The following is a 25,062-nucleotide window of genomic DNA, read 5'->3' as shown; positions in this document are numbered from 1 at the left end:
ATTGAATACAGCTGCAGTGCTGTGTAAAAAGTGGGATTTGAAGGACGAGCAACAGGCGAGCCGGGGAAGCCTTGGGGATGTACTGGCGTGTGAAAACATTGGCGTGTAATAGTGTCGTCATTTAGTGCAGTGTTGTGAAAGGTAATTTTCTGAGCAAAGTATAGTTCATAAACAATCCTGATTTAGTGGCCATCAAAGGACAAAATGTGTGTGACATGAAATAGTAGTGTACTATTACATTTTCTCAGTCCAAATGCTCAAGTCAATAAACAGAGTGATGCAGAATTGGGCGGCACGGTGACGCAGTTGGAAAGCGTTGGCCTCACAGTTCTGAGGACCCGGGTTCAATCCCAGCCCTCCCTGTGTGGAGTTTGCACGTTCTCCCCGTGCCTACGTTGGTTTTCTCGGGCACTCCGGTTTCCTTGGACATCCCAAAAAACATGCAACATTAATTGGACACTTGAAATTTGTGTGATTGTGGATACTTCTGGTTGGTTCTCTCTATGTGGGCTGCGATTGGCTGGCGGCTGTACCCTGCCTCCTGCCCGTTGACAACTGGGATAGGCTCCAGCACTCCCGCAACCCTTGTGAGGATAAGCGGCAAAGAAAATGGATGGATGCAGAATTGCCAAATCTCATACAATTTACACACTGCACTTTTTTGGGTGATTATTTCAACGTTGTGATTGTAAGTTCACCTGTCTTTTGGAAACCTTTGCACAGTTAATTCAACTTTTGTTCGTTTTTCCAACCCAAATTTTGTGAGAATTCCACACGATCCTATGTGTGGACAAGGGTTGCAATGTGTCCTGCGATTGCTCTGATATGCTGTGTTTGATTCTATTTGATCACAAAACTGATTTTTTGATTTTTTTGGGGGCATTTTTGCACGTTTATTTTCATCACATCACTCACTTGTTCCTTTTAGTTGTAATGATTACAAAATGGACAAAAGCCAACGGTGACCACTGACTTGGTCAAACTACCTTGTTTATATTCTGGAACTTGGATGCTTTTTTTTTTTTTTTTTTTAAATAACATGTTTGTTTTCAGTCCACAGCTGCATGATGAGGCATTATCTGTTGTCAAGCCCAGACGTGTACAAACAACTGCCTCCTTCGCTGGTCGAGGAGGAGGACTGCACAAGATTCGAGGAAAGAGGATATGGAGGTGTGTTAGGTTTATCACCTAACTTGCTGGAATAGTTGCACAAATAACGGACAAGAAGTCGTCTTTCTTGTGATCAGGAGGACGTGAGAGACAGGGGGAGGACTGCACAAGATTCGAGGAAAGAGGATATGGAGGTGTGTTAGGTTTATCACCTAACTTGCTGGAATAGTTGCACAAATAACGGACAAGAAGTCGTCTTTCTTGTGATCAGGAGGACGTGAGAGACAGGCCAGTTACAGTCTCCAAACACGTTCTGAACCAGCCTCTCACTTACTCTTTTTTTATTATTAGAAAACACACAAAGTCAAAAGGAGGAGTGAACAGATGAAATGAACAAAGGTGCAGTTTTGGTGATGATGTGGCACATCGTAGGATGATGATTTAGCACATTCTTTGGTTATGATGGCGTTGCCACTTGTAGGAAGATACTGTTGCATCTGTGTGTAGGAGCTCGTCCTGTGAACAAGACTCTTCGAAGCAAGGATGATACTTTGGCTTTGTTGCAAGTCCATAATAAATGTATTAACGATAACTCTAACAAGGTGATAAAAAATGAGAAAAATCTGCTCAAAGAAATCTCAGCAGAGATCACAATATATCTCAGCAATCCCTATATACATGTTAGTGGCTGTGCACAGCATGTCGCGGAGAACATCAAAGTGACCTGATAAGAGGAAGACATGCCATGAAATCGCTGCTTTTACAGTCATAATCTCAGATTTTGATCTTATGTTGCACAAAGAGTCCAATAGTTTGGAAATGATAAGCTTCTTATATGAGAGGATAAAGCGGTACAGAAAATGGGTGGGTGGATGGATCCAAATTACTCGGGAGAGGCTTCATTATGGTACAAGACAATGTCCCACAAACGGCCACCACAACAAAGGACTTCATCAGGGTGAAATAGTGGAAGGTCTTAGACTGGCCAAGTTCAATACTGGACCTAAACCCAACAGAGCATGGATTTTTATCTCCCGAAGAGGATACCGAAGGGAGAAACCCCAGAAACAAACAAGAACTGGAAAAGCATTTCAAATAAAAAAATCCAACAGTGAAGTCAATAGGTCACAGCTTGATGCAGTAAGTAAGGGTTTTGGTTTCGCCAAATAGTAAACGTTATTTACTTTAAGTTAATTTAATGTCTGTTCCAATACTCACGTGGAAAGTGGGTGCCTTCAAACAAAAGGTCCTCTGTCCTGAGTTGTTGAACACATTTAGCTATGAATGGTATCAAAGGAAAGGTTAGGAATTCTGAACTTGGGTCTCATTAATTTGTCATGATCCGAAACCCAAATGTCTTCATTAAACAAAAAAAAACAAAAAACAAAAAACAAAAAAAAAAAAAATCAAAGAATTGACCTTGCAGTTCCAATACTTTAGGAAGGGAATGTATATTTGTATCTGTATTTTTGTATATTTTTATATCCTATATCTTATAACAGTCAGACCTTAATAGTTTTAGTAGTTTTATACTATGCAATGGGGTTTTTTCAACATACAATTTATAGTATTTATTTTCCATCCATCCATTTTCTTTACCACTTTTCCTCACTAGGGTCACGGGAGTGTTAGTTAGAGCCTCTGCCAGCTATCTTTGGGCGAGAGGTGGGGTACACCCTGAACTGGTTGCCAGCCAATCGCAGGGCACATAGAAACAAACAACTCACTTGCATTCACACCAATGGACAATTTAGAGTTTTCAATCAATTGACCATGGATGTTTTTGGCATTTGTGAGGAACCCGGAGTACCAAGAGAAAACCCATGCAGGCACGGTGAGAAGATGCAAACTCCACACAAGCAAGGCTGGGCTATGAAACCCAATCCTCAGAATGCCTGTGAGGCAGATGTGAAAAGAAGTCGACCACTGTGCTGCCTTTATTTAATTTCAATATATTATTTTATTTATTTTGAAGTATATTTTCCCAATATTTTTCACATTGCATTTTATGTCACTTGCAGTGTTTATTCATGCTTTTGTGCCACCTATTTATAGATATTAAGTATACTTGAAAGTCTTAATGTGGTGTCTGTCCGCTGTACATGTATTTTTGTATTGTATTTCAATTATATTTTTAATATGCTTTATATCTTGTACTAAACAACAACCCACAGAACACACTAAACCAACCAAAAGATTTGGAATGGAGAGACAATTTATTTAAATTAGGTCTTGCAAAAGTATACATTCATCACTTTCTTTTCAAGACGAGACCTGATTATCATCTTGCTTGGGAATCAAGATTTCTGCAAGACATTATTAAAAAGAGCAGTTACTACATGCTTGTTATAGTGGCCTTTCCTCCACCTATTTCCATGTACTCAGTACACTTTGACCATTTACTTACTGTGGCATCTGTTAGCTTAGTCCTGGTTCAGAGGTGAGAAGAGCGTAAACAGGTGACCTCCGACCCGAAGTCTGCCGCCACGGGTACAAAGCGTTCCTCGTCATGGTCACCGAACGTGACCGTAGGTGACCTGGAGTAGCTGAACGTGCACCTTGTTACAATTGTCCACAGTTTATAGAGTAAAATAGCAATGATTCCTTGCACTGGAGTGTCTGCGGGAGGTTTGCTATTAAGAAGGCAAAGTGTACCATCAGGTTGGAATAACATAGCTACCACTCACTGTCTGTTGTCTCAATCTCGCTGTTTAGAAAATGAAAAACACACACAAAAAAATACAATGACGTCAGCGGCTTGCTCAGTCGTGGCATAGACAAGAGATCACAGGTGCTTGCTTACCTGGCCCATATCATTCGCTGGGGGGCGGCTTTGGCCTGTTCAAAGCTGTGGCGGAAATAAAACAGTAACATATCAATAGCATTTTCGCGAAAACTAAGTACAGTAGACCCGTGTTTCATTAATTCCGAGACCAAACAGTTTATTCATACATGCAATTTTGTTTTGTATGATGTTCAAATATATAACACTGTATTTGATGTAAAAAAAGAAAAAAACTATCAACTATAATGTGAAGAAATAAACTGGTTTCATCATGTATATTTACTGCACATTCTGTTGTAGCATTCTTGTGTCTTGTCGTACAGCAAAAACGTTGAGATTGACAAAAATTTTGCTAAACAGTCTAAGTCGCACTTTAATTTTTTCATTTTTCTTATCGACATATATTGTCATTTTCATAGTTTTTCCCCCCGTTTTAAATGTTTTATTTTTTTGTATTCAAATCTTTTTAATCATGTTAAGCACACAGTTACTTTCTGTATGAAATGTGCTACATAAATACATTTGCTTTGCACACTGAGATTCCACAATCACTTTCATACAATGACTTTCTCTCTCCTTTACTCTGCAGCCTCGTCTTTTTTTTTTTTTCTTCCCTTTGGCCTCCCGGCTAGCCTGGGAACAAAACTAATCCTACTAGCGAATGTAACGGCGGGGTGGGGTGGAGGTCGAGGGTGCGGTACAATGCAGTTTTTGTGCGTTCTTGTCGGTACGGACCTCTTCCTCACCACGGCGTTGTCGTTGTGTGGTCCTCCAAGGTTCTGTGAGACCTGGTCCCGGGCCTGGAACAAAGGAAAGACAAGAGACAAAGCTCAGGTTATTTATGTATGACAGACAAACATAAATACAGTAGATAAACAAAAAGAGAGCGATATGGATAGATGGAGTGAAAGTTATTTGGGTGGGTGGGTGGATGGAAAGATAGATTGATAGTAACTCCCAATACTCGAATTTCAGATCGCGTTTCACCATTAAAATGAATGAAACTGTAATTGTCATGAGCAAGACTTGGCCACAGCCATGAGGGGCTTGGTCAGGCCACTGCTCTAGGCGGTGACACCAGTCACCTGTTTCACATTCGGACTGTGATTAGACAGGCATTTAATGGTCAAGTGTAATCCCTATAAACAATCTAAAATAGATATTGTAATGAAGAATACGTATAACATTATTCACTTCAATGTCTATACGAAAAAATAAATATGAGCGGAGAGCGCGTCATCCATGCACAAAGTTGCGGTAGTGTCATTTGACATCCAAGTGGTCGCCATATAGGGACTTTTTTATCCTGTCCTGTTGAGTTTGATAGTTTCCCCCATAGTCATCGGACCTTGCAGTATGTCTTTTGGATCCTGCCTAGCCTAGCGTGTCTGTGCCTCTGCCTTGTCGGACTGCTACACCGTGTATGACCCAGTTTCCGGAATAAACCATATTGAACATTATGCCTCTGCCTCGAAGTCCCGCATTTTGGACTCCCCCCGTACCGGAGGTTCTTGACAGTAATCTCTTCTAGTCCACCCACCCAAAAAGTTTTTTTTGCTATATGTAAAATGCTACTTGCGAGTATTTTACTTTATAAAGACATAAAGGTCTAACAAATGGAATGTTAAACAGTTGGTGCATCATGATAACTCAATGTACATTCTGTATATTAAGTCCATACTGCATGATTATCTGATGAAACAGAAGAGCACCATTTCAATCAAGCTGCAGCAATATTTCTGAATGTGCGAGTAAATTATATTTTAGGAGAATTAGTAAGGAGGAGGAACAGATGTGCTGAGTCATTTGTCAGCCAAGATAAACAGCAGACACAGATATGGAAAGCGTTACCTTGATCTGGGCGTTGCGGGCGTCCCGCGTGGAGGGATGAGGATCAGCGAGTACAGTTGATGGGATCAGGGAGTCCAGTCCAGGTGGAGTTACATTTTCACCTTGGAACTCCTACAGAGGAAAAAAAAAAAAAAAGTACAGCATTCTTCACTAAGTCCAGATGGGAGAGTGTTTATTTACATTACAGTGTTTCTTTTGCAGTACCCCACAAGGGTGAGGCATCACTATTCTGTGATATATGAGCAGAAAGCATCTAACTGTATCAGGGTTGGGTGGGATTGTCCTCCCTGTGAGCCTGCGGCTTGTCAGTAAATTGATTTTAATGTGTCTCAAAGATCGTTATTCTTCCCATTACATGATGTTTATAAATTTCTGAGTCATGAAAATAGGACATTTATGGACACTAGTGCAGAATGTATGATAAAAATGGCTTATTTGACTTAATTCCCGAATAGGAGTTTGTCAAAGTACAGGCGCTAAGATTTACCCTAAATGGCAATTTCAAACCATAATGGCTGACATTTTTTTGTTCACTTTGAGTAGAGGGGGGCTACAATTCTACAAAATGCCGGGAATGATTTCAAATTAACCACATACCCATAAAAACTACATTTTTCAACATCATTTTTCATTTAGAGTTGGCTTCTCTTGACTACTGGCATATATTAGGGGGAGGCTATAAATGCCTTTTTGGAGGAAAAACACCCGGGAATGAGTTTAAAAAAGCCTTTATTGTACATGAAGAAAATATCTAAATGTTATTTCTCTCTGTGATTTTGCTTCTTGCGGCTACTTTCATTTTATGAAATACATGACTATATCCTTAAAATCGTTATTTTGCAGAAATATTCAGTATGCATCCTTGTATGTCTGACACATGTCAGGCTATTCACATTCAGCTATTGGATATAGTGTAAGGGAAGTTGCTCCATGGCCAAACAAAAGTCTGACAGTGTAACTGTAGATCTGTCCTTGGTCTTGCCTAACAGAACCTTAAGATTTTACCAAACTGTTCAGGAGTCAGCATCTTCCGCTTTTGACCTTCAGTGTTGAACATCCTGAAGACATGGCTTGTTCTGGGTCGTGACACTGAGGTATCTCTGGCATATGTTACTTCGGCTTTCATTCTCTTGGTCTTTGTCTTTAGGTCCTCTGCTGTATTCTGAAGGTACTCATCAACATGTTCAGCTGCTGTGAATGGTCCGCCTTGGTCCTTCAGTCTGTCCAAAATATTTAGTTTTCTGTTCTCAACGTGCAGCAGATTAGCTTCCTTTTTACTAAGCCCAGCAGCTCTAAGATCCTGCTGGCGTTTGTTCCAGTCTGCAGTAATATTATCCATAATCGTGACCACTGGGCCCATTTTATGGAAATCACTTGAAGCATCTTTTTGGCGCAAGTCTTTAATCAGCTTTAGTATATTGCCCATCAAGCTCAACCATTGCCTGGTAAACCTCATCTCTCACCATTCTCTCGGATCTTCTGATATGCCAATACTACTTAGGCAATGGGTCATAATCATCTTCATGATCCTGAAAAAATGAAGGAGACCTGCCCAAAGACTGTGAGCGGGTTAATGTGTGGGTAACACTCTTTGATTTGGTGTCTACATATTTTGCCCGCTTGCTTTGTGATGGAGCAAACTCAAAGTAACCAGCTATAGGACTGTAAGGGTTATACTCAGGATCTGCAGGGTGTATTGTGGATGCATCCTCTTCACTTCATTCATCAGTCAGTGCAATTTCTGAAGAGGAAACAGCAGCAAAGGACTTCTCACAAGACTGACGATCAACATAGAGGGCCTCACTTTCTTTTTTCTTTTCTTGATGATTATGCCATTCTTTGTCAACCTTTGCCTGACATCTTGCTGAGCGATCAGTTCTCATTGACTGAGGTACTGATAGTCTTCTTCTAGCATGGGGATTCCATATTTTGCCTGAAGTTTAACCCTCTGGTGCTCATTTTCACAATATATATCAAAGAGTTTGTCCTGTTTGGCCATTAGATTCTGAAAGCCCTTCTTCCATGTCTCACCCTGCTTGCTTTTGAGAGTTTTGCTGATGTTACGAAACTCTGTGACTTCTGCCTTCAGTTTCGTTTTGATCATTGGCCTAGAAACTGTATGTATGTTTCTCAAAACCCAGTGTTCCAGGAGAAAAGAGGATACATTAGAAATAGCTTCTTCATATGTTTTTTCCTGAGCTATGTTCCTCACTAGCCCTATGACTTCCTTGTACGTTGGCAACTTCTCCTTTTTAAACTTTTTAACAAGCGGATAAACTTCTGAAATATCAGTGTCATCAACATTGCCTCTGCTTCTTGGGGCTTTTCTCGTGTTCTTACTCTCCATGGTATTAAATTACCTGAAAATAAAACAAAAATCAAGTTAAAAGATGTCAAAGAATGAATGATATGAAGTAATTTAAAGCACATTTTCAAAAAAGTGACAAAGAGTAAAGATTTAAACTACCTACCCTAAGTGACTGCTTCTTTTGGTATGTCAATGTGGTCAATGTCAAAATCAATGATGCTGCAAAGCTAATATGATGTTCATGGTGTGACCTGCTTGGAGAAAAATAATAAATGGAAAAATATGGTAACTTGTTCTTGGTACCGACAAAATGTTTAGACAATACGGTTAAACACAGTCACGTGTGACTTACATCAATGCAAAAATTATACTTAAGGATATAGTCATGTATTTCATAAAATGAAAGTAGCCGCAAGAAGCAAAATCACAGAGAGAAATAACATTTAGATATCTTCTTTATGTACAATAAAGGTTTATTTAAACTCATTCCTGGGTGTTTTTCCTCCAAAAAGGCATTTCTAGCCTCCACCTACTTTGAGGCATGAGTCCTTGCACGTTTCCTTGTGTCATCCTATGGTAGACATGTCCACCACGTTTCACAGTGCATGGTGAAACTGGTATCTCGGAAATTCTTTTTTAACTTTGCAAGGGATGCTACCCAGGCAGTTTTGAGGTGTTGTGTTGAGAAGCCCTAATATATACACATTTTCATTGGGATACACTCGCTTCAGAACAGTGCTGAGTTTTAGGGCTCACTTGAAGTACCCTCTTCTTCTTCATCGCCTACTGTTGTACATGATTCCTCAGACGGCATTTTCTATTCACGACCAGCTTCCTCAAATAAGGCGATTTGTTCATCTGAAGCTTAATAATTTTGTCAGTCTAGTCAGTACACGTCAGTATATTCCTGGTTCCGATCAGACCTTCAATTTGGGAAAATTTCCTCCAAGAAGTACTGGAATTGGAATTTGTCCAAAACGAGTCTTTAAAGCGTTTTTAATGCTGTTAAAGCAGACTCCAAACAAATTTTGTGTTCATCAGTGAATCTGGTGTCGGAAGCTCAAATTTTGAAAGGATGAGTATCCTGGTGAAAATGAATAGAGCATTTTAAGGGTACCCAACACAACTCCAGAGGCATCCCTTGGAAAGTTATAAAACAACTAGCCTCCCAAAAGAAGTTTTGTCTTATCAACACAAAATCGGGTATACGTCAACCATAACATGATACACAAAAAAGATTGAAGACCCATGCCAAAGTTCAGACATTATGGTTTGAAGAAGCGTTGTTAGATTAATTCCCTTGCTCAGACTTCAAACTCCTACTCAGGAATTTACTCAAATGAGCCAGACTTGGAAGAAGGTGGAATTTGGAAACCAGGAAGTAAAATTGATAATATACTGTAAATGTTTAAAAACAAACCTTTTGTAGAGAGAATACAAATGTAATTGGACAATAACTCATTCACCTACCACTAAAAGGAACCCAAATAAATCACACTTTGAGAATCACTAGACAAGACAGATAAACAGTTCATGGTATAAATAATAACAAATCAGTATAGTACTTTTATAAATGTGTTAAAAATGCTTTGAGAGACAGACTAAAACATAGTATACCCCAAACATTGTCAAATAACAGTAAAGCCCCAGGCAGTGCAAGTACCCAGCTTGCCCGACATAGATCAAGAGGACTGATGTAGAATGATAAGATGTAGGATAAGAGTTTGTCAATGACCGACAAGCTAACACAACTTTGAGTCGATTGGTAAAATCTTGTGAAGGGGGCTGATGTTTTAAAACACTGAAGGGGGTGCTACTAATCGTTACTTGTGTATATTGAATCAGATTTCTACCTTCAAGTCTAAGAAGTGTTTGAGTTTGAGACGGAGGAACTCCTGTTCATTCAGCTGGATGAAATCCTGAAATTTGGTGAAGCACTTGGTCATCTTTAAAACAAAGCAAACATCAAGAGTGAAGTCATTTGAAGCTGAAAAAGGGCATCTTGGATCACCACCTTGTGGACGATGGTCTCCAGCTCGCCAATCTTCGCTCTAAAATGTTTGTCCTTGGAGCGGACGGCATGTAGTTCACGGGCAAGTTGCCTCTTCTCCTTTCTGACGAAGGCTAGCTCCCGTCCCTGACGCTGGGTTTCTGCATTTTGGTCAGCCCGCTCCTAAGAACAGACTCAAGGAAAAAAAAATTGTATGTGCGTTTGTTGGGCCTCCTCTCAAATAAATGGCTGGTATTTTCTGCTAAATGAGGAAATAAACCTAGAGCTTGATTTAAGGCATAATACTTTTACTTTTTGTCATTACAGTCTGCTTGCATTAAGGCGGCATTGAAGAAATTGAGCTGCACGGTGACTTGTCACTCGTTGAAAATATGTAAACGAGTATTTTCCTCTTGTTGTCACTGCATTCCACTTGTACTTGGGCCAGGGACAACAACATAAACAGGCCTCCTCACAAATAAAATGCAAGTACGGATTTCAGATGAGTAAATCAAGCCGCTTTCACTATTTAACGATATAAATGTAAGATGCTTTTATTTTTTTGTTAGTTCACCAGCATTGGTGCCAGAGACAACAGACGACTTTCATATTAATGTCTCATACACTGTTATTTGAGCATTTAAACACCCCAACTCAACCTATTTGATGAGTTATTTTAATTTGTCCTCGCTATTTTCATGTTTTATCATTAAAGTTTACTTGGATAGGGTTCAAATACTGCCAGGACAAATAAAGGCCTCTTCTCAAGTAAATTCCCTGTACTATCGTTAAGTGACACTGAATGACAGTCTGACTCTTCAGTTATTTGGTTTTGGGTCTGCTTTATTCACCTGATCCACTTTCAGAAGCATCTTCTCTAGGTGTTGAACTCGGGCCTGAAGAGTGTCTGGCTGCTCCCCCTTTAAGGTCCCAAGGGCACCCCTAACCTGGTCCACCTCCATCTGGGTGCTCTTCAGCTCGCCCCGAAGCCTCAGCACGGCGCCGCGGTACTCATCGCAGGCACAGCTGTGGAGGTCCTCTGAAGAGGTACCAGCATTAAAAAAAAAAGAAAAAAAGTGAATCACAAACACAAGGAGTTTCTAATCAGCACAAATAGCCTTTGTTAATCAAGTAAATATAATTATTTTGTTTGCTAAACACAGCCCGGAAACATTGATTATAAAAAGAGACGTTTCCATGAAATGTTTATTTACATAGGGACAGACAGCCATGTAGATATTTGAGGAACAAATTGCATCACAGATAACCCGAATTTCCAAGGCCTCGTTCCTTTGAGTGCTTTAAAAATAATAATAAATTAAAATCAAAGTGTCACATTACAAATATGGGTAAAAATATTTAAGAAAAAAATGGACGCATGCAGACGGCACGGTGATGCAGCTGGTTAGATCGTTGGCCTCACAATTTTCAGGACCGGGGTTTAAATCCCAGCCCTGCGTGTGTGGAGTTTGTATGTTCTCTCTGTGCCTACATCGGTTTTCTTCAGGCACTCTGGTTACCTTCAACATCCCCAAAACATACATAATATGTACATAATTGGAGACTCCAAATTGCCCCTGGGTGGGATTGTGAGTGCGACTGTTGTCTCTATGTGCCCTGCGATTGGCCAACAACTAGTTCAGGGGATACATTTAAAAATGTTATGATTTTGTATTGCTTTAAGGTCAGTAGGCAGCTCATTCCATGTTTCTGTTCCCTGAACTCTACAAGATGCCTGGGTAAAGGTTTTTTTTTTTGTAGAGTATTTGACACTTCCCTGAACCTGCATTTCTTGTACACATGCCACATCATTATCATCAATAAATGTGGAAGCTGCCATCTAATGGACAAATGTATTGGGAGACGTGACTACAGGTAGCATATTGCAAAATTGGAAGCATTCATTCACCATAGTCCTTTTTTTAGCATTAAAGAAAATGTGTTCAGATTTTTTTTCACAATATAGACCAGTTCTCAGTCTGTGGGGGATTAACCCTCGGGAATATGGCGGAGTCATCGCCCAATACAAATAACACTACATCAACAAAATTCATAAACCTACCAGTGATGGCAAGTTGCTGCTTCTCTAAGCTCTCAAGGTGCCCAACCTCGAGCTGCTTTGTCTGGATCCTCAGGAGGGCGTTCTCCTGGTGAAGGCCACTGATGGTCTGATCGCTCTTTTTCAGCTGACAGCCGAGCATCTCAACCAGCTTGTCTCGATCCTCTAGTTCAAGCCTCAGGCTCTCTTTTCCAGTGAGAGGAGTCCCACGGTCTCTCTGAGCTTCTTCTAGCCGAGAAGGTTGCTGGAAATGTTGGATTCAATCAGTTGTCAAAGAGGTGGCATCATTCATGGCCCATGACAAATGTGAACACCTGCACTGTCTATCATGAGACTAAATGAGCAGCATTATTATGATTTATAAACCTTTACAGGGATCTCGTTTGATGTGCCTCCCACTTCCCTGTTGCAAAAAGCTGATGACAGACAGAGAAAGGTTTGCGAATGTGAGTCCACTGAAGAACAAAATTGCTTACCTACATATGTGTGCAGGGCTCAAATTATGTGGGCTCACCTCGCATTTTCCATGTCAAACTTTGCATTTTCTCGATCGGAAAACGTGTTGAAAACCGACCAAGCCATTGTGGCAAGCCTAAACACAAACTGTCTAATCATATACTGTGTACACACACACACACACACACACACACACACACACACACACACCACACACACACACACACACACACACACACACACACACACACACACACACACACAGCATCAAGTCCAAAAGCATTGGAACGGCAAGGTCAATTCCTTTGCTTTCCTTATATGCTGAAGACATTTGAGTTTCAGATCCAAAGATGAATATTAGATGAAAGTTCGTAATTTAAGCTTTTATTTATTGGATTCACATCCAGATGACTTAAATAACTCAGGGTGGAGCATCTTTCGTTTGAAGCCCCCACGCACAACAAAGGAATTGACCTAGCCATTCCATTGGTTTTGGAGGGCACTGTGTGTATTTACCTATAACTTAAAAAAAAATTATATTTCATTATTACATTTAGGTAGATGTTTTTAAATTCATGTCGGACAGTGGTGACCACATTTCCCTTACAGTTTGAGTCGGGCCTTCCTCTCTTCACGTTGATGTGCTTTCTATGCTTGCATGATGTTTGTCTGACTACACCAGCTTAAAAAATATAAATATAAAGTTCATTAAAGACTAAATTGTCCATTGATCTGAATGTGAGTGGTTGTCTTTCTATACGACCTGTGATTTGCTAGCAACCAGTCCAGGGTTTATCTCACTTCTGAGAAAACATTAGATGGAATTGGATCTAGCTAACCCATGACACTATGAGAAAATGGATGGATGGAAAAAAATGAGTACCTATCTTTACTGACTGGCTGGCAGAAATTATGTTTCTGAATGCCTCTCAAAAAAAAAAAGATTGGCTGTGCAGCTGTGCCTAATATACCTACAAATATCCTGGTTACATGTTTGGTGTTGTGGTCATTCACCTCTGGCTGGGATTGTTCCCTTTCTCCTCCTGGGTTTTGCACCTCCTCCTGGGGCCTATAAAACTTCAGGTCACCTGTTTTCTGGATGAAGAAGAAGAAGCACAATGGGACTCACCACATGAAATCATCTTCATCACAGCTGATCTTTATAGCCTGATCAGGTTAACTGAAGTTCACTGACCAACTGCTGCTGCAACGACCTCCTGAAAATACAATTTTGTCTTTAAATACTGAATCAGCCGGAAATAAAAATTACACCATCATGTGAAAATTGACCTTAGTAGTTCCAGCTTGGTACTGACGCGAACTCCGCTGTCTTGAGATGAGTTCAGTTTATGGTTCAACATTGCCACCTCCTGGTCAAGACTTGCAATCAGTTCATCCATTCTAAGATGAGAGGTTATTTTTTTTATTTACACCACTTGGACTTTGCCTTAAATACAGTGAATGTGAAAATCCTAAATACCACTGGTTGAAACACCAGGTTGAAAGATCAATTGTCAATTCTCAATTTTCAAGAAAAGCCTGCAAGAAGAACTGAACTTTGCTTGGGGTTAATCAGAGGCACTTAAAACAGTGGTAGATGTGTTGTGACTCCCACATAACATTACTATGAATGGGATTTGTTAATTGTGAATCACATCTCCACTTGTAAGAAAGTGTTCACACTTGTGTAACCAAATGATCTCATTTGTATATTTTTACTTCCCCTATGGAAAAGTTTTTTTTTTCAATTACATTTTACAGGCATATTTTTGGAATGGAATATTTTTTGAAATGGTTTGTCTTGGTGTCAATGTTTATCACAAAATTCTGGCATTTGAAGTGGGGTGTGTTGAAATTAAATCCATTGTATGGAAATATTATAGGTTGATGTTTACCTGTCATTCAGCCCTTCACTGGGGTCTCTATGCTTTTTGTGTTCTACTGGCTGCAAGAACACAGAAGACAAGTGAAATCATTCAATCAACTGATTATTACATCTAAAGATTACATTTTACTAAACCAATAAAATTAAATTGAAATTTTTATTATGCTTTAAAAAAAATACTAAAAATGTACATTTCTAATTCACCAGAATCTTGGGGATGAAGTTAGATTTAAAAACTTGAAAATACTGTCACAGTTTTTTTAAATGACAAAAGGAATTTAAATGAAAAAAATCAGATTAAATATTTAAACAATAACAATTTCAAATTAAATTTACAAGTGTCTTAAGTTACAAACATAAAATTCACACAAAACTTTGCGGTAAATGAAAATAAGAAATACCAAAAATACTTAAAATTCTAAATTTAAAAATTACACAATTTTTATCGAGTAGTATTTTTTTATTTAAATCCTATTTTTAAAACAGTCAAATAAAATAACCATGCATGATAGCTTATCAAAAAGTTTAATTATATTCATATAAAACAGTAAAGTTAAATTTAAAAAATAAAATTAAATTTCACTATTTGGAATTTGACCCAAAACTTTGGGTAAGATACATTTAGTGAGAACTAGAAGTTCAAGTTAAAAAAAAATACATAAAATGGTACATTACCTTAAAGATTTTTTTTAATTAAACATGACAGTTATGATTACATCTAAATATTTATAATTTAATTTTCTAATTATTATTCAAATTGTTTGCCGATTATTAATAATAACAATAAACAGTTGTTGTTATTATTATTATTTACACTCGTGTGACAAGAATTAAAAAAACAAAAAAAGCACACCTTCCACACTACGTCTTTGTGATTAAAGAGTACTTTAATCTATTATTTGCTATGAATTTATTGGACTTATTTTTTTACACATATGACTGTTACTTACCAAAACAGACGTTTCCTGTGGTTGATCATTGAGACAGTGGAAAGTCGCAGCTGTGATAGAACTATGATGTGTGATGTGTGTTTTTTCATAGGGCAGCAAGGTTTGGCTCAAGTCCTTTACGGTGCCCTCCAGTGCCTCCAATTTTTTGCTCAACGCAAAGGTCTCATGCTGGGCTTCCTGCAGATTCACGTCACCTGACCTCTTGATAACCTGGAGCTCCTCCAGCAGACGCAGCATCTTTTCCGTCTGATCGACGTGTCTCCTCAAATCAGTCACTCTAGAATGAAAAGGAAACATCACAATCTCGAAAAACTAAATATGGTGATTCGCAAGTCTTTGTACCATTGTATATCATTTTTATTTATCTATTTTTAAATTGACAAACATGTGACTTCAATTTTTAAGTGCAATTTGTGACCTGAGATCAGATAAGATGTCCCTCTCAATCTGGACTCGCTGCAGTCTGGTCTGCAGGGTTGACGCTGTCTTGTCTTGATCATGTGGATTACACATCTGTTGGATAAAATACATTTTGTTTAACATTCTCGTAGGATGCCTTACACTCGTCAAATTCGTTACACTTTTGTAAATGAATTGAAAACTACATTTTTTAAATAAATAGTGGTTTGAGTCAGAAATGGACCAGAAGATTTGTAAAAAGTTTTTAATTTTTTGTTTTTATTTACATAGACCAATAATGAAATTGACAAAATTAGAAATAACCCGAATTTGAGGGAAAACTTTAAACAAATATGTCAATAAAATTGCATGATCTGGAATTCACCCAAAAGTTGTATTAAAAGTTATATTAAATCCAGTTATATTAAATCCATCCATTTTCATAGCTGCTTATCCTCACAAGGGTCGCTGGAGGGCTGGTGCCTATCCCAGCGGTCAACGGGCAGGAGGCAAGGTACACCCTGAACTGGTTGCCAGCCAATCGCAGCGCACATGGAGAGAAACCATTGTCACACTCCCAATTGCACCTAGGGGCAATTTAGTGTCCAATTAATGTTGCATGTTTTTAGGATGTGGGAGGAAACCGGAGTACCCGGAAAAAACCCACGCAGGCACGGGGGGAGAACACGCAAACTCCACATAGGCAGGGCCAGGATTGAACCCTGGACCTCAGAACTGTGAGGCCGTTTTACAGCCACATCACCGTGTCGCCTTACATTAAATATTACGAATAAATAACATTTTCTATCAGACATCCATCCATTTTTCATACCAGTCATAAATCACTCCTGTAACACTAATGATTATCTGGAATGTCAAAGCATGACTGCTGCTCTGTTCATCTTTTCACCAATAAACTTTATTTATAATTTGATTTATGTTGTTGTGTTTGAGCAGAAAATTGTAATGGCACAGCTGCGATACGCTCCAGTACTCCTGGAACCCTTGTGAGGATGAGCGGTTCAGATAATTAATGAATGTCCAGAATGACACACAATTTGTACTTGGGAGTTGGAATCCGCTAAGAAATAGTGACACTTTTATTTGACAGTTGTTGTTGTGTTCATAACTTCCTTTTATTATTATTGCTATGTTTTTGTTTTTGAGGCAGACAGTTTGTCCTGAGCAGGAATTTCTGGCGAAATTGTGGTGCTACTGCATGCCAATAAATCAAGCAGCAGGAATTCTCTCGCTCTTTCTCCAAACCTCACAAAGATGCATGACATCATCAGAAAAATGTTGAAGATGTGCTGTGTCCTGGGCCTTTATGGTGAGCCTGACGTCCCTCTGACTCTGCTGGTGAGATGAATCATCCAAAGATTGATCTGCAAAAGAAGGAACGTTTACAAAAAAAGAAATAGCCACAGTTTGTGTTTCATTTTTTCATTCCAGTCGTACAAAAGTGTTTGGATACATAGCCAATCTTCTCCAAAGCGGATTTGGTTGCATGTTCCACCTCCTCCTGAAGCCTCTGGGTTTCCTCTGAGCACCTCTTGAGCTCCTCACTGGTTCAGACATGAAACATTGTTCTATGTTATCAATATAGTCATCGTATTGTTAAATGCAAACCATAATAATAGCCCAAAACGTTTAATGACAATACTGCCCAAGTCACAAAGACAATCATGGTCAGATTTGTGGGCAAAGTCACAATTACTGTACGACGTAAGGTCGAAAGCACACCATACACCAAGCGATGCATCTGAACTATGAATGAAATGGAACAATCGCCAACAAATGACACTCAGTGACTTGCCTGTCGCACACCTTCCAACGATCCCAAACTTTCTGCAGCAAAGAAATGCAACCCATGGCATTCTTTTCAAACTTTGTTGAAGAGGTAACTAGATAATTTTATTGGACAACTAACACCATAATGTGATTATTCAGGAAAAAGCAGATTGCCTTGGCCAATACATAGTAAAGGGAACATTTATTAGACTATCCTTGTTTCTTTAATTTCTCGTTATTAAATAAATACATGTATCTGATATCACTAACTTATTACCTGAAGAATACACTGGACGTGATGAAAAAAATCAGCTTCCATAATACTTTATGTAAAGGCCAAAATTAAATTAATCCCTCACACGTTTTTTATTGTCTGTATGAGATGGGTTACAGGGACAAAATTAGCCAATTTCACATCATTTACTCCAAATCATGTATCTTTTTTTTAAAATAACTCCCACTAGTACCACACGCCATCATTCTTTCAGTATGTATATATGTTTGTAATTTTTTTTTTGGGTGGTCTTCTATAAAATATTCTATGTGCCTTGGCTCAATCCAGTTTGGCCGAGAAAGCTCATTCAATATGAAAAGAATAGGTCACAGAAGGTGTGAATTAAAAACGGGAAAAATAAAACACAAAATATGAGCTACCTCAATTCGTCCAACGCCACACTGTTGAACCTCAGCCCAGAAACGTCCAGAGCGGCTTGAAAAAAAAAAAGTTGAACACGACTAAATGTAAACAAAATAAGTCATTGGCGGCTAGGCTAACTAGCCAAGTCAACTAAACGTCATGAGCTGAGCTAGCAACTTACCAGCACCTGTTTCCTCTCGACCCAAATCCATAACGTCATGCCGCGATGCTTTGATAATTGTATGTTTTGAATCTAAAATATGAGGTTTACCTTGTGTAACTGTGCTAAACTCGAGGCTACGACAACACCGTACGGCTACGTTCCATCACCATGGCAATTAGTGGCGTCTTCATTGCTTGGTTACGTTTTACAACGTAACATATGCCAGAATGCGGTTAGTTTACACATTATTGTATTTTGTGTTTTATCATTTTAATTTTATGACGGTAACTAGTGAAGTTAAACTTGTAGCAGGCTCTTATAATCTTTTTTGGCTGTTTATAATGTGACGCCGCCAAGCGCACGCACAACTGCACTGCCATTTTATGACAGAAACTGGACTGGCTTCTTAGTGTTGCTTGCTTGAAGCCAGGTTATGGCCTTTGATAGCACATTTGTCTGATTATGTTTGGATTACATGTTATTTTGTGTGTGTGTTTCATTTAATTAAAATAACAACAAAGCCTAACTTTGATGGTAATCTTCTTTTGGAGTATTAATGACTTCTCTAAATGTTCAAAAACTCCAACACCATTTTGTGCAAGGAATTCCCAAGTGAAATTATACCAGCCTGTATGTCATGTTGAAAAAAAAATAAAGGGATAAAAATTCAAACTCATAATATTTATAAATTACTTAGCACATAAATTACAACAACAGGCCTGAATGCTGCAAATCTCTCGACGTTTCATTTACCTTTTTTTTTGTAACGGCGGTGCATGTTGGGTATTGTAGTTTACCAACCTATCGGTGGTTATCTTGCCCGGCCAAACCTTCTCACGAGTTACGCCCATAATGGTTTTATTACGGTGCTTAATTTTTTATTTTATTTTTTTTACGATACACGTGTATTCTCTAACGTTGATGAGTGTTTACAATTGGAGGTGTACTTAACTCAGGTAAATAATTGAACCTTTTGATAATTTGACAACCCATGAAACTTTGCTTTGAATAGATAATATTTATGGTTTGCATTCGTTGTTTTTTTCCCCCTCCTTTTCTAACTAACAAGTAATATGTAGTAATCAGTATGTTTCAAATGTGTTTTGAGGGCTGTGCGTGTTGTGCATATATTTTCTGCTTTGCATTTGTGGTTTTGCCCTGCAGTAACAAGCAATATGTAGTAATCAATTTGTTTTGAGTGTGTTTTGAGGGTGTGTTCAACCAGTGATACATGACACCTCATTCAGCAGGTGTGGCTCATGCTCACAAACACGTCCACACGCTTCTGTGTTTTTCCATGAATCACATTCACAGACTTAGAGTGCTCTGTGAAGGATGTTCTCCAGAATGAGGGACCACAGGGGCCTGGACAAGGCCCTGGTGAAGGAGCTGAACGCCTGCTGTGCGCAGGAGAGCAAGTTTCTTCCCAACAAGTCTGGTCTGAAGATGATGGAGTCCTCACAGGTGACCCACTAACCCACTTTTTTTCTCTTTGGTGGTATTTGGCCTTCTTAGAAATGCAAATATAACCTCAACTATTCAGAGCGGCGTCTCGGCCAAATGCAGAGATGCCCGAGTGGAGGAGCTGTGGGGTCTGACAAACTTCTTCGGGTACAGCACGCAAACATTTGTCCGAGCAGTCAATCTGATGGATCGATTTCTTGCCGGTACGAAGGTAAGAAGGTTGAAAGTCCCTCTCGAAATAATGGGAACAGAAATAACTTGTACACGTGTCGAACTGGTCCATTGTAAAACTTTTATGACAATGCTTTGGGTCACATTTTTACCGTTTCTCACTATTGTCAAAGTGCAAGAGTAAAAAAAAAATGACTTAAAGCTCTAACCCTTGTAAGACTGCATGCAAAAAAAAAAAAAAAAAACTTTTATAAGCACATTGTGTATGAACAACAAATAGTGAAGCACTAACATCTTTAAGAAATGCAAACTGCACCAGCACAACATTTAATGTGCCTTAAAGTATGGCCACTAGATGAGGAATAGCGAGAAAGCCAAGATTCCAAGTTACTCATTGTGCAAATTATGATAGACACTACTCACACTAATTCAGGTGGAGGCAAGGTACAGAGGCCCAGTTTTGTTCTTTAATCTAGCTAAATGCCGACAGAGCGTTTACATTAAGAGTCAGTGAAATTTTGTTGCATTAATTTTGCTGTTGTTGATCTCATGGATTGATTGAATATACAGTGGTCCTTCAGGTACAAATGCATTTTGTTCTGTGTCCACGCTTGTTTCTCAAAACACAAATCATTTTCCTCCAAGTGAAATGAATGAAATTCAATTAATCCATTCCAGAATCCCAAACATATGTTACATTTGAAAAATCTCACGGCACACCAATAAACAAAAATGTCACAAAAAGTGGATACAGAAGACTTGCACGCAACTCAAACTAGGTGCAGAGCGGTCAGGATCCTTTCGGATCTTCCGCATCCTGGCCAGAAGCTCGTCCGCCTCCTTCCGTCGGGAAACTGCTACCGATCAAAGCAAGTCAAAACTAGCAGGCATTGAAAGTTTTTTCCCTTTGGCAATTACGGAAGTCATGAAATTCTTGATCAGTGAACCTACTATTTTTCTGCCTTGTGTCATGTTAGGACACACTCACATCCCGACAGTCCAATCAGTATGAGTATTAGTAATATATTTTGTAGACTATTGCACGATTCGTCACTTTAAATTGCTTCCTTTGCACAATTGTCATTGCAATGGTCTATAACGGGAACCGCGAATGGGTAAAGGCACTCTGGACAACCTTAACACAATGTGGGATGTAGACACACTCTTACCTCTTACCTGTTCTTGATGAAGAACATTTTACACCTTGCACGACTCTTATAAGGAATAGTTCCTATAAACAGAAACGTCTCTTGTTCTTTGTTCTGAATGTCATACCAGGGCAGCACCGACTGCCGGAGAAAAATCCCTTGTGTGTTTTTACACACTCGGCCAGTAGAGGTGAATCTGATTCTGATCATGAACTTTGACATCGAATAGAAGAGCAATTGCATTGCAGTAGTTGTTCTCGATGTCTTTATTTGGTCCTGCCATGGATAGAGGAATAAAAATCCATTTGTTATAAAAAAAATAATACCATATTTTGACTAAGTAAGTGAAATTTGATCATTTTATACATTTTCTGAATAACTTAAGCATTAAAGTTTGGAAATTGTGTAAAAATATAAGAATTTGAGAGGGGGACCAAAACATTTTTAGAGCACTGTCGGGACACACCCACAGAGATTCACAAGTGACTCAGTGAGGTGCAGTAATATTTGTCCATTTTATCTTTAGTTTGACAGTAAACAGGCTGTGACATTAAACAGCTCAAATCCTTTTGTAAAGAATTGTTCATAATTTGACAAACTCGTGCTTGTTGTGAAGTTGTCCTGCCACCCAACAGTGCTCTTATCTCAATGTTTTGCTTGCAATTCTCAGCAAAAAAATCAGTTGAACAACGGCTCCTATCTGCAAAAGCTCGCAAGTCGAGCCGCTTGTACCTCCAGGGACCAACTGTAAATTATTTCACTTTTCATGATACTTCCTAAAAGAGCTGTTTGGTTTTGCGTGAGCTCACGAGAGTGCCTCTGTGGGGACTGTGACAGGCGAAACCCGAACACGTGCCTTGCGTGTCCGTGTGCTGCCTCCACTTGGCGGCCGGTGTGACTGAGGAGGCCAAAGACGTGGCGCCCGTCTGTGAGCTCATCCGCATTAGCCACAGCAACTTCGCCATGTCGGACCTCCGTCGCATGAAGACGCTCGTAGTCCAGAAACTGGGCCCCGAGACCCCCGCGGTGACCGCCTTCACCTTCTTGCGCCTGTACTACTCGGCTTTGAGTGCAGTGTGCGATGATGTCAGGTAAGGACTCCCTGCCCCCTCAGTTTTCTACAGAACACCAGGACACGCACTTTTTGGTACCCAGAATGCAATGTGACATGCAATGCAGAAGTTTTTTCTTTTTTTCCTTCCACATTAAGGATGTTAATTATTATGGTTTAAATGTGTTTGTTTCCCCACAGTTGAGTGAATGTGTCTTAGCTATTCTTTGGGTTAGATATACATTGCATGTTATAAACATGCATTTGTGACTGTGACTTGCCAAATTATGGTTGAATTATCTGCCATATGTAAGGAATTCCTAAATGGTGAAAGACTGGGATGTAATTTTTCTGCTTCGAGTGAACATTTTTTTCAGATAGTAGTTCCTTCCTCCCTGTCTGGTCAGTCCTTCCTTATCACACAGCGCCTTATCTTTTCTAAGATTGAATGTCATCAGCATTTCTGTAGTGCAAGTGTGGGTGTGGGTGTTTTCATTACATACTGTGGTCAGTTTTAGCAAACAAAAGCGAGTGTAAAAAATGGCTGACCTATAAATCTCAACAAAAGTACACAAATAATAGCATTTTTTTTTTTGACAGACAAAGTGACATGTACCAACATAATATAATGTTAAAAACAGAAATAAATGCACCCAATGAGTTATTCCACTTAATGTTATTTAGGCATTTTGGTAGTTTTATGCCATCTGAGAATTGTTTTTATGCACGGGAGTTCTTTGCATTGGAAAAAAATGACAACACTGTATTTTTTTCCCCCCATTTGCTTCAAAGCGCTTTTTTTGTTGAAAAATGGCTCTTTTATAAATACATTTGAACAACAAACATACTAAGATACTGTGATGTACATACAGTACATTGGTTCAATAAAAACCACATTTTGGCACTTTTTTCTTATATCTGATTAGGAAGTCTGCGCAGTCCCCCCTCATCATTTAAGTTGCCTATCCCTTGTATGCATCTTACATCAATCATAAAATTTTATACAACTGCTATTTCAACACATTCAAACACATAAATGAGAGCTCAGCTGGTAAAGCGTTGGCCTCACAGTTCTGAGGACCCGGGTTCAATCCCGGCCCCGCCTGTGAGGAGTTTGCATGTTCTCCCTGTATCTGCGTGGATTTTCTCCAGGTACTCTGGTTTCCTCCCACATCCCGAAAACACGCAACATTAATTGGACACTCTAAATTGCCCCTAGGTGTGATTGTGAGTGTGGCTGTTTCTCTCTATGTGCCCTGCGATTGGCTGGATCCCAAGTTCAGAGGGTCCCCTACCTCCTGCCTGTTGACAGCTGGGATAAGCTCCCCTCGTGAGGATAAGCGGCAAAGAAAATGGATGGATGTTTAAACACTAAAATGTGCAACTAAGCCACTACATTTCATCTAACAAAAGGCCGCTAGAATCATGCTAACTTGTTGCGCTGAACGCAATAGACAGCCTAATGGAAGCGTTTGCATACATGTTATAGTAATTATGAATTAACAAGCAACTGCTCCACAGAGAAGCAACACATACTGTACAAACAGAGCATAAAATACTGTGTATTATCTTGTCTCTGTAGTAACTATACCGTGATAGAGTGGTGGTTCGCTGCACTTCTTTGTATTACTCAATTGATTATTGATTACCTTTGTTTTTAAAGGACAGAGATCCCAAGCGTCATGACGCTGGAAGCTCAGCTGAAAGCCTGCTTGTGTCGACTTGTTTTCTCCAAAGCAAAAGTAAGGCTCTTCACTCCTAGTTTGGCTTTATCAGAGCAGCGGTGAGTGACCCAACGCTCTCCTCCGTAGCCATCCCTACTGGCCCTCGCACTGGTTGCCTATGAGATTGAAAGCCTGCAGTGTGCAGCCGCATCAAAGATGATGCAGCAGATGCAAAAAGCCACAAAGGTACCCCCCTGCATGATGGTAGCGTTGGTAGTAGACCACATTGGACGCCACATTCGTGGCCATTCTCATTCTTCTGCAGGTGTGTGACGGTGATCTACGCCATTGGCAGTACATGGTGGGCAAGCGGATGACGGAGTACCGCTCGGCTCAGTGCCACAAGCCCAACGGTAGGAAGCTGGTGTGGGCAGTGTCAAAGTGGACTGTGCAGAGTACGCACGGCACCCTCTGCACTGCCCCCCGTTTGCCCACCATACACGAGGACGCCTGGGATCACAGCCTAAGGTATTACAGTATATGGCCAGAATCTGCCTTGCAACATGTTTATAGGTTGTGCTTTTTATTGTTTTTTATTGTTTATTAAGTTTCAAAATAAGACTATACTCGTGGTTCATGTTTCATAAATTGACAGTCTGCAAAAACTACCTTTTTGTGGGCTTTTGTGTTAATACTTCACAGTGAGGTGGACACAAATAGCGGCGAGGATAGCCCTTGTGGCTCTCTGGGCAGTGTTGGTGAAGGATCCTTCTTCCCTTCCTCCTATTTGTGAATCATCACCACCTGTTTTTTTTCCTTTTCCATAAACTTGGACTTGCTTCATGCCTAGAAAATTTGAAAACATGAAGAAAAAAAATGAATATTTGTAGTGGCTTCTTTGTGGCTTTTGTGTCCATTTCAGTAAGACATAAAAATAGTTGCTGTTAACTCTCGCATAACATGCTGCCGAAGAGGATTATGACTATTATGTTCAAATGTAAAATTTCTATGGGAATGTTCCAGACTTAATATGCTGCATTGTCCTATGAAGCTCTTTTTCTTTACTTTTTTTTTTACTTACTGTATTTTTTACCAAGCTTACAGTATGAAAAAAAATATATATACACTTGTACATAATACCTTGTAAAAACGTGGGACGAAATGCGGTTTTATGTATTTC

General features: G+C 39.5%; 2 protein-coding genes and 1 long non-coding RNA gene across 13 annotated transcripts; 2 read left to right on the top strand and 1 right to left on the bottom strand.

The window, feature by feature from the left end:
• Positions 1–291: 291 nt before the first annotated feature.
• LOC133498945 (uncharacterized) lies at positions 292–3,121 on the top strand. The gene is made up of 4 exons (XR_009794502.1): positions 292–688; positions 1,054–1,170; positions 1,248–1,304; positions 2,908–3,121. It is a non-coding gene; the product is annotated as an uncharacterized LOC133498945 (long non-coding RNA).
• Positions 3,122–3,311: 190 nt separating this feature from the next.
• Positions 3,312–19,205, bottom strand: LOC133498942 (coiled-coil domain-containing protein 158-like). 9 transcript variants are annotated; one of them, XM_061816284.1, is made up of 20 exons: positions 19,138–19,205; positions 18,239–18,293; positions 17,252–17,358; positions 17,060–17,178; positions 15,813–15,907; positions 15,395–15,671; positions 14,455–14,504; positions 13,850–13,960; positions 13,755–13,776; positions 13,574–13,654; positions 12,107–12,347; positions 10,896–11,083; positions 10,069–10,227; positions 9,908–10,000; positions 5,747–5,857; positions 4,631–4,695; positions 3,914–3,958; positions 3,798–3,817; positions 3,518–3,668; positions 3,312–3,416 (listed from the first exon to the last, which is right to left on the bottom strand). In XM_061816284.1, the coding sequence occupies exons 1-19, from the start codon at positions 19,160–19,162 to the stop codon at positions 3,529–3,531; spliced, it is 2,004 nt and encodes a 667-aa protein (XP_061672268.1). In that variant the 5' UTR covers positions 19,163–19,205; the 3' UTR covers positions 3,312–3,416; positions 3,518–3,528. The 9 variants fall into 9 exon arrangements, 7 of the variants coding, with proteins under 7 accessions (XP_061672268.1, XP_061672272.1, XP_061672266.1 ...); XM_061816288.1 differs by lacking the exon at positions 19,138–19,205 and adding an exon at positions 18,403–18,727 and having other exon boundaries at positions 9,908–9,973; XM_061816282.1 differs by lacking the exon at positions 19,138–19,205 and adding an exon at positions 18,403–18,725.
• Positions 17,657–25,062, top strand: LOC133498944 (cyclin-G1-like). Of its 3 annotated transcripts, none has more exons than XM_061816295.1 (8): positions 17,657–17,693; positions 19,699–19,848; positions 19,928–20,059; positions 22,005–22,258; positions 23,882–23,960; positions 24,030–24,128; positions 24,208–24,410; positions 24,585–25,062. In XM_061816295.1, exons 2-8 carry the CDS (start codon positions 19,720–19,722, stop codon positions 24,673–24,675), a joined length of 987 nt encoding a protein of 328 aa, XP_061672279.1. In that variant the 5' UTR covers positions 17,657–17,693; positions 19,699–19,719; the 3' UTR covers positions 24,676–25,062. The 3 variants fall into 3 exon arrangements, with proteins under 3 accessions (XP_061672279.1, XP_061672277.1, XP_061672278.1); XM_061816293.1 differs by lacking the exon at positions 17,657–17,693 and adding an exon at positions 18,506–18,616; XM_061816294.1 differs by lacking the exon at positions 17,657–17,693 and adding an exon at positions 19,197–19,340.

This window comes from Syngnathoides biaculeatus, chromosome 4 (assembly GCF_019802595.1).
Source record: "Syngnathoides biaculeatus isolate LvHL_M chromosome 4, ASM1980259v1, whole genome shotgun sequence".
In the NCBI taxonomy this organism is placed as follows: domain Eukaryota; kingdom Metazoa; phylum Chordata; class Actinopteri; order Syngnathiformes; family Syngnathidae; genus Syngnathoides; species Syngnathoides biaculeatus.
The sequence above is the reverse complement of the archived record's forward strand: the minus strand, read 5'-3'. Positions and strand labels throughout refer to the sequence as shown.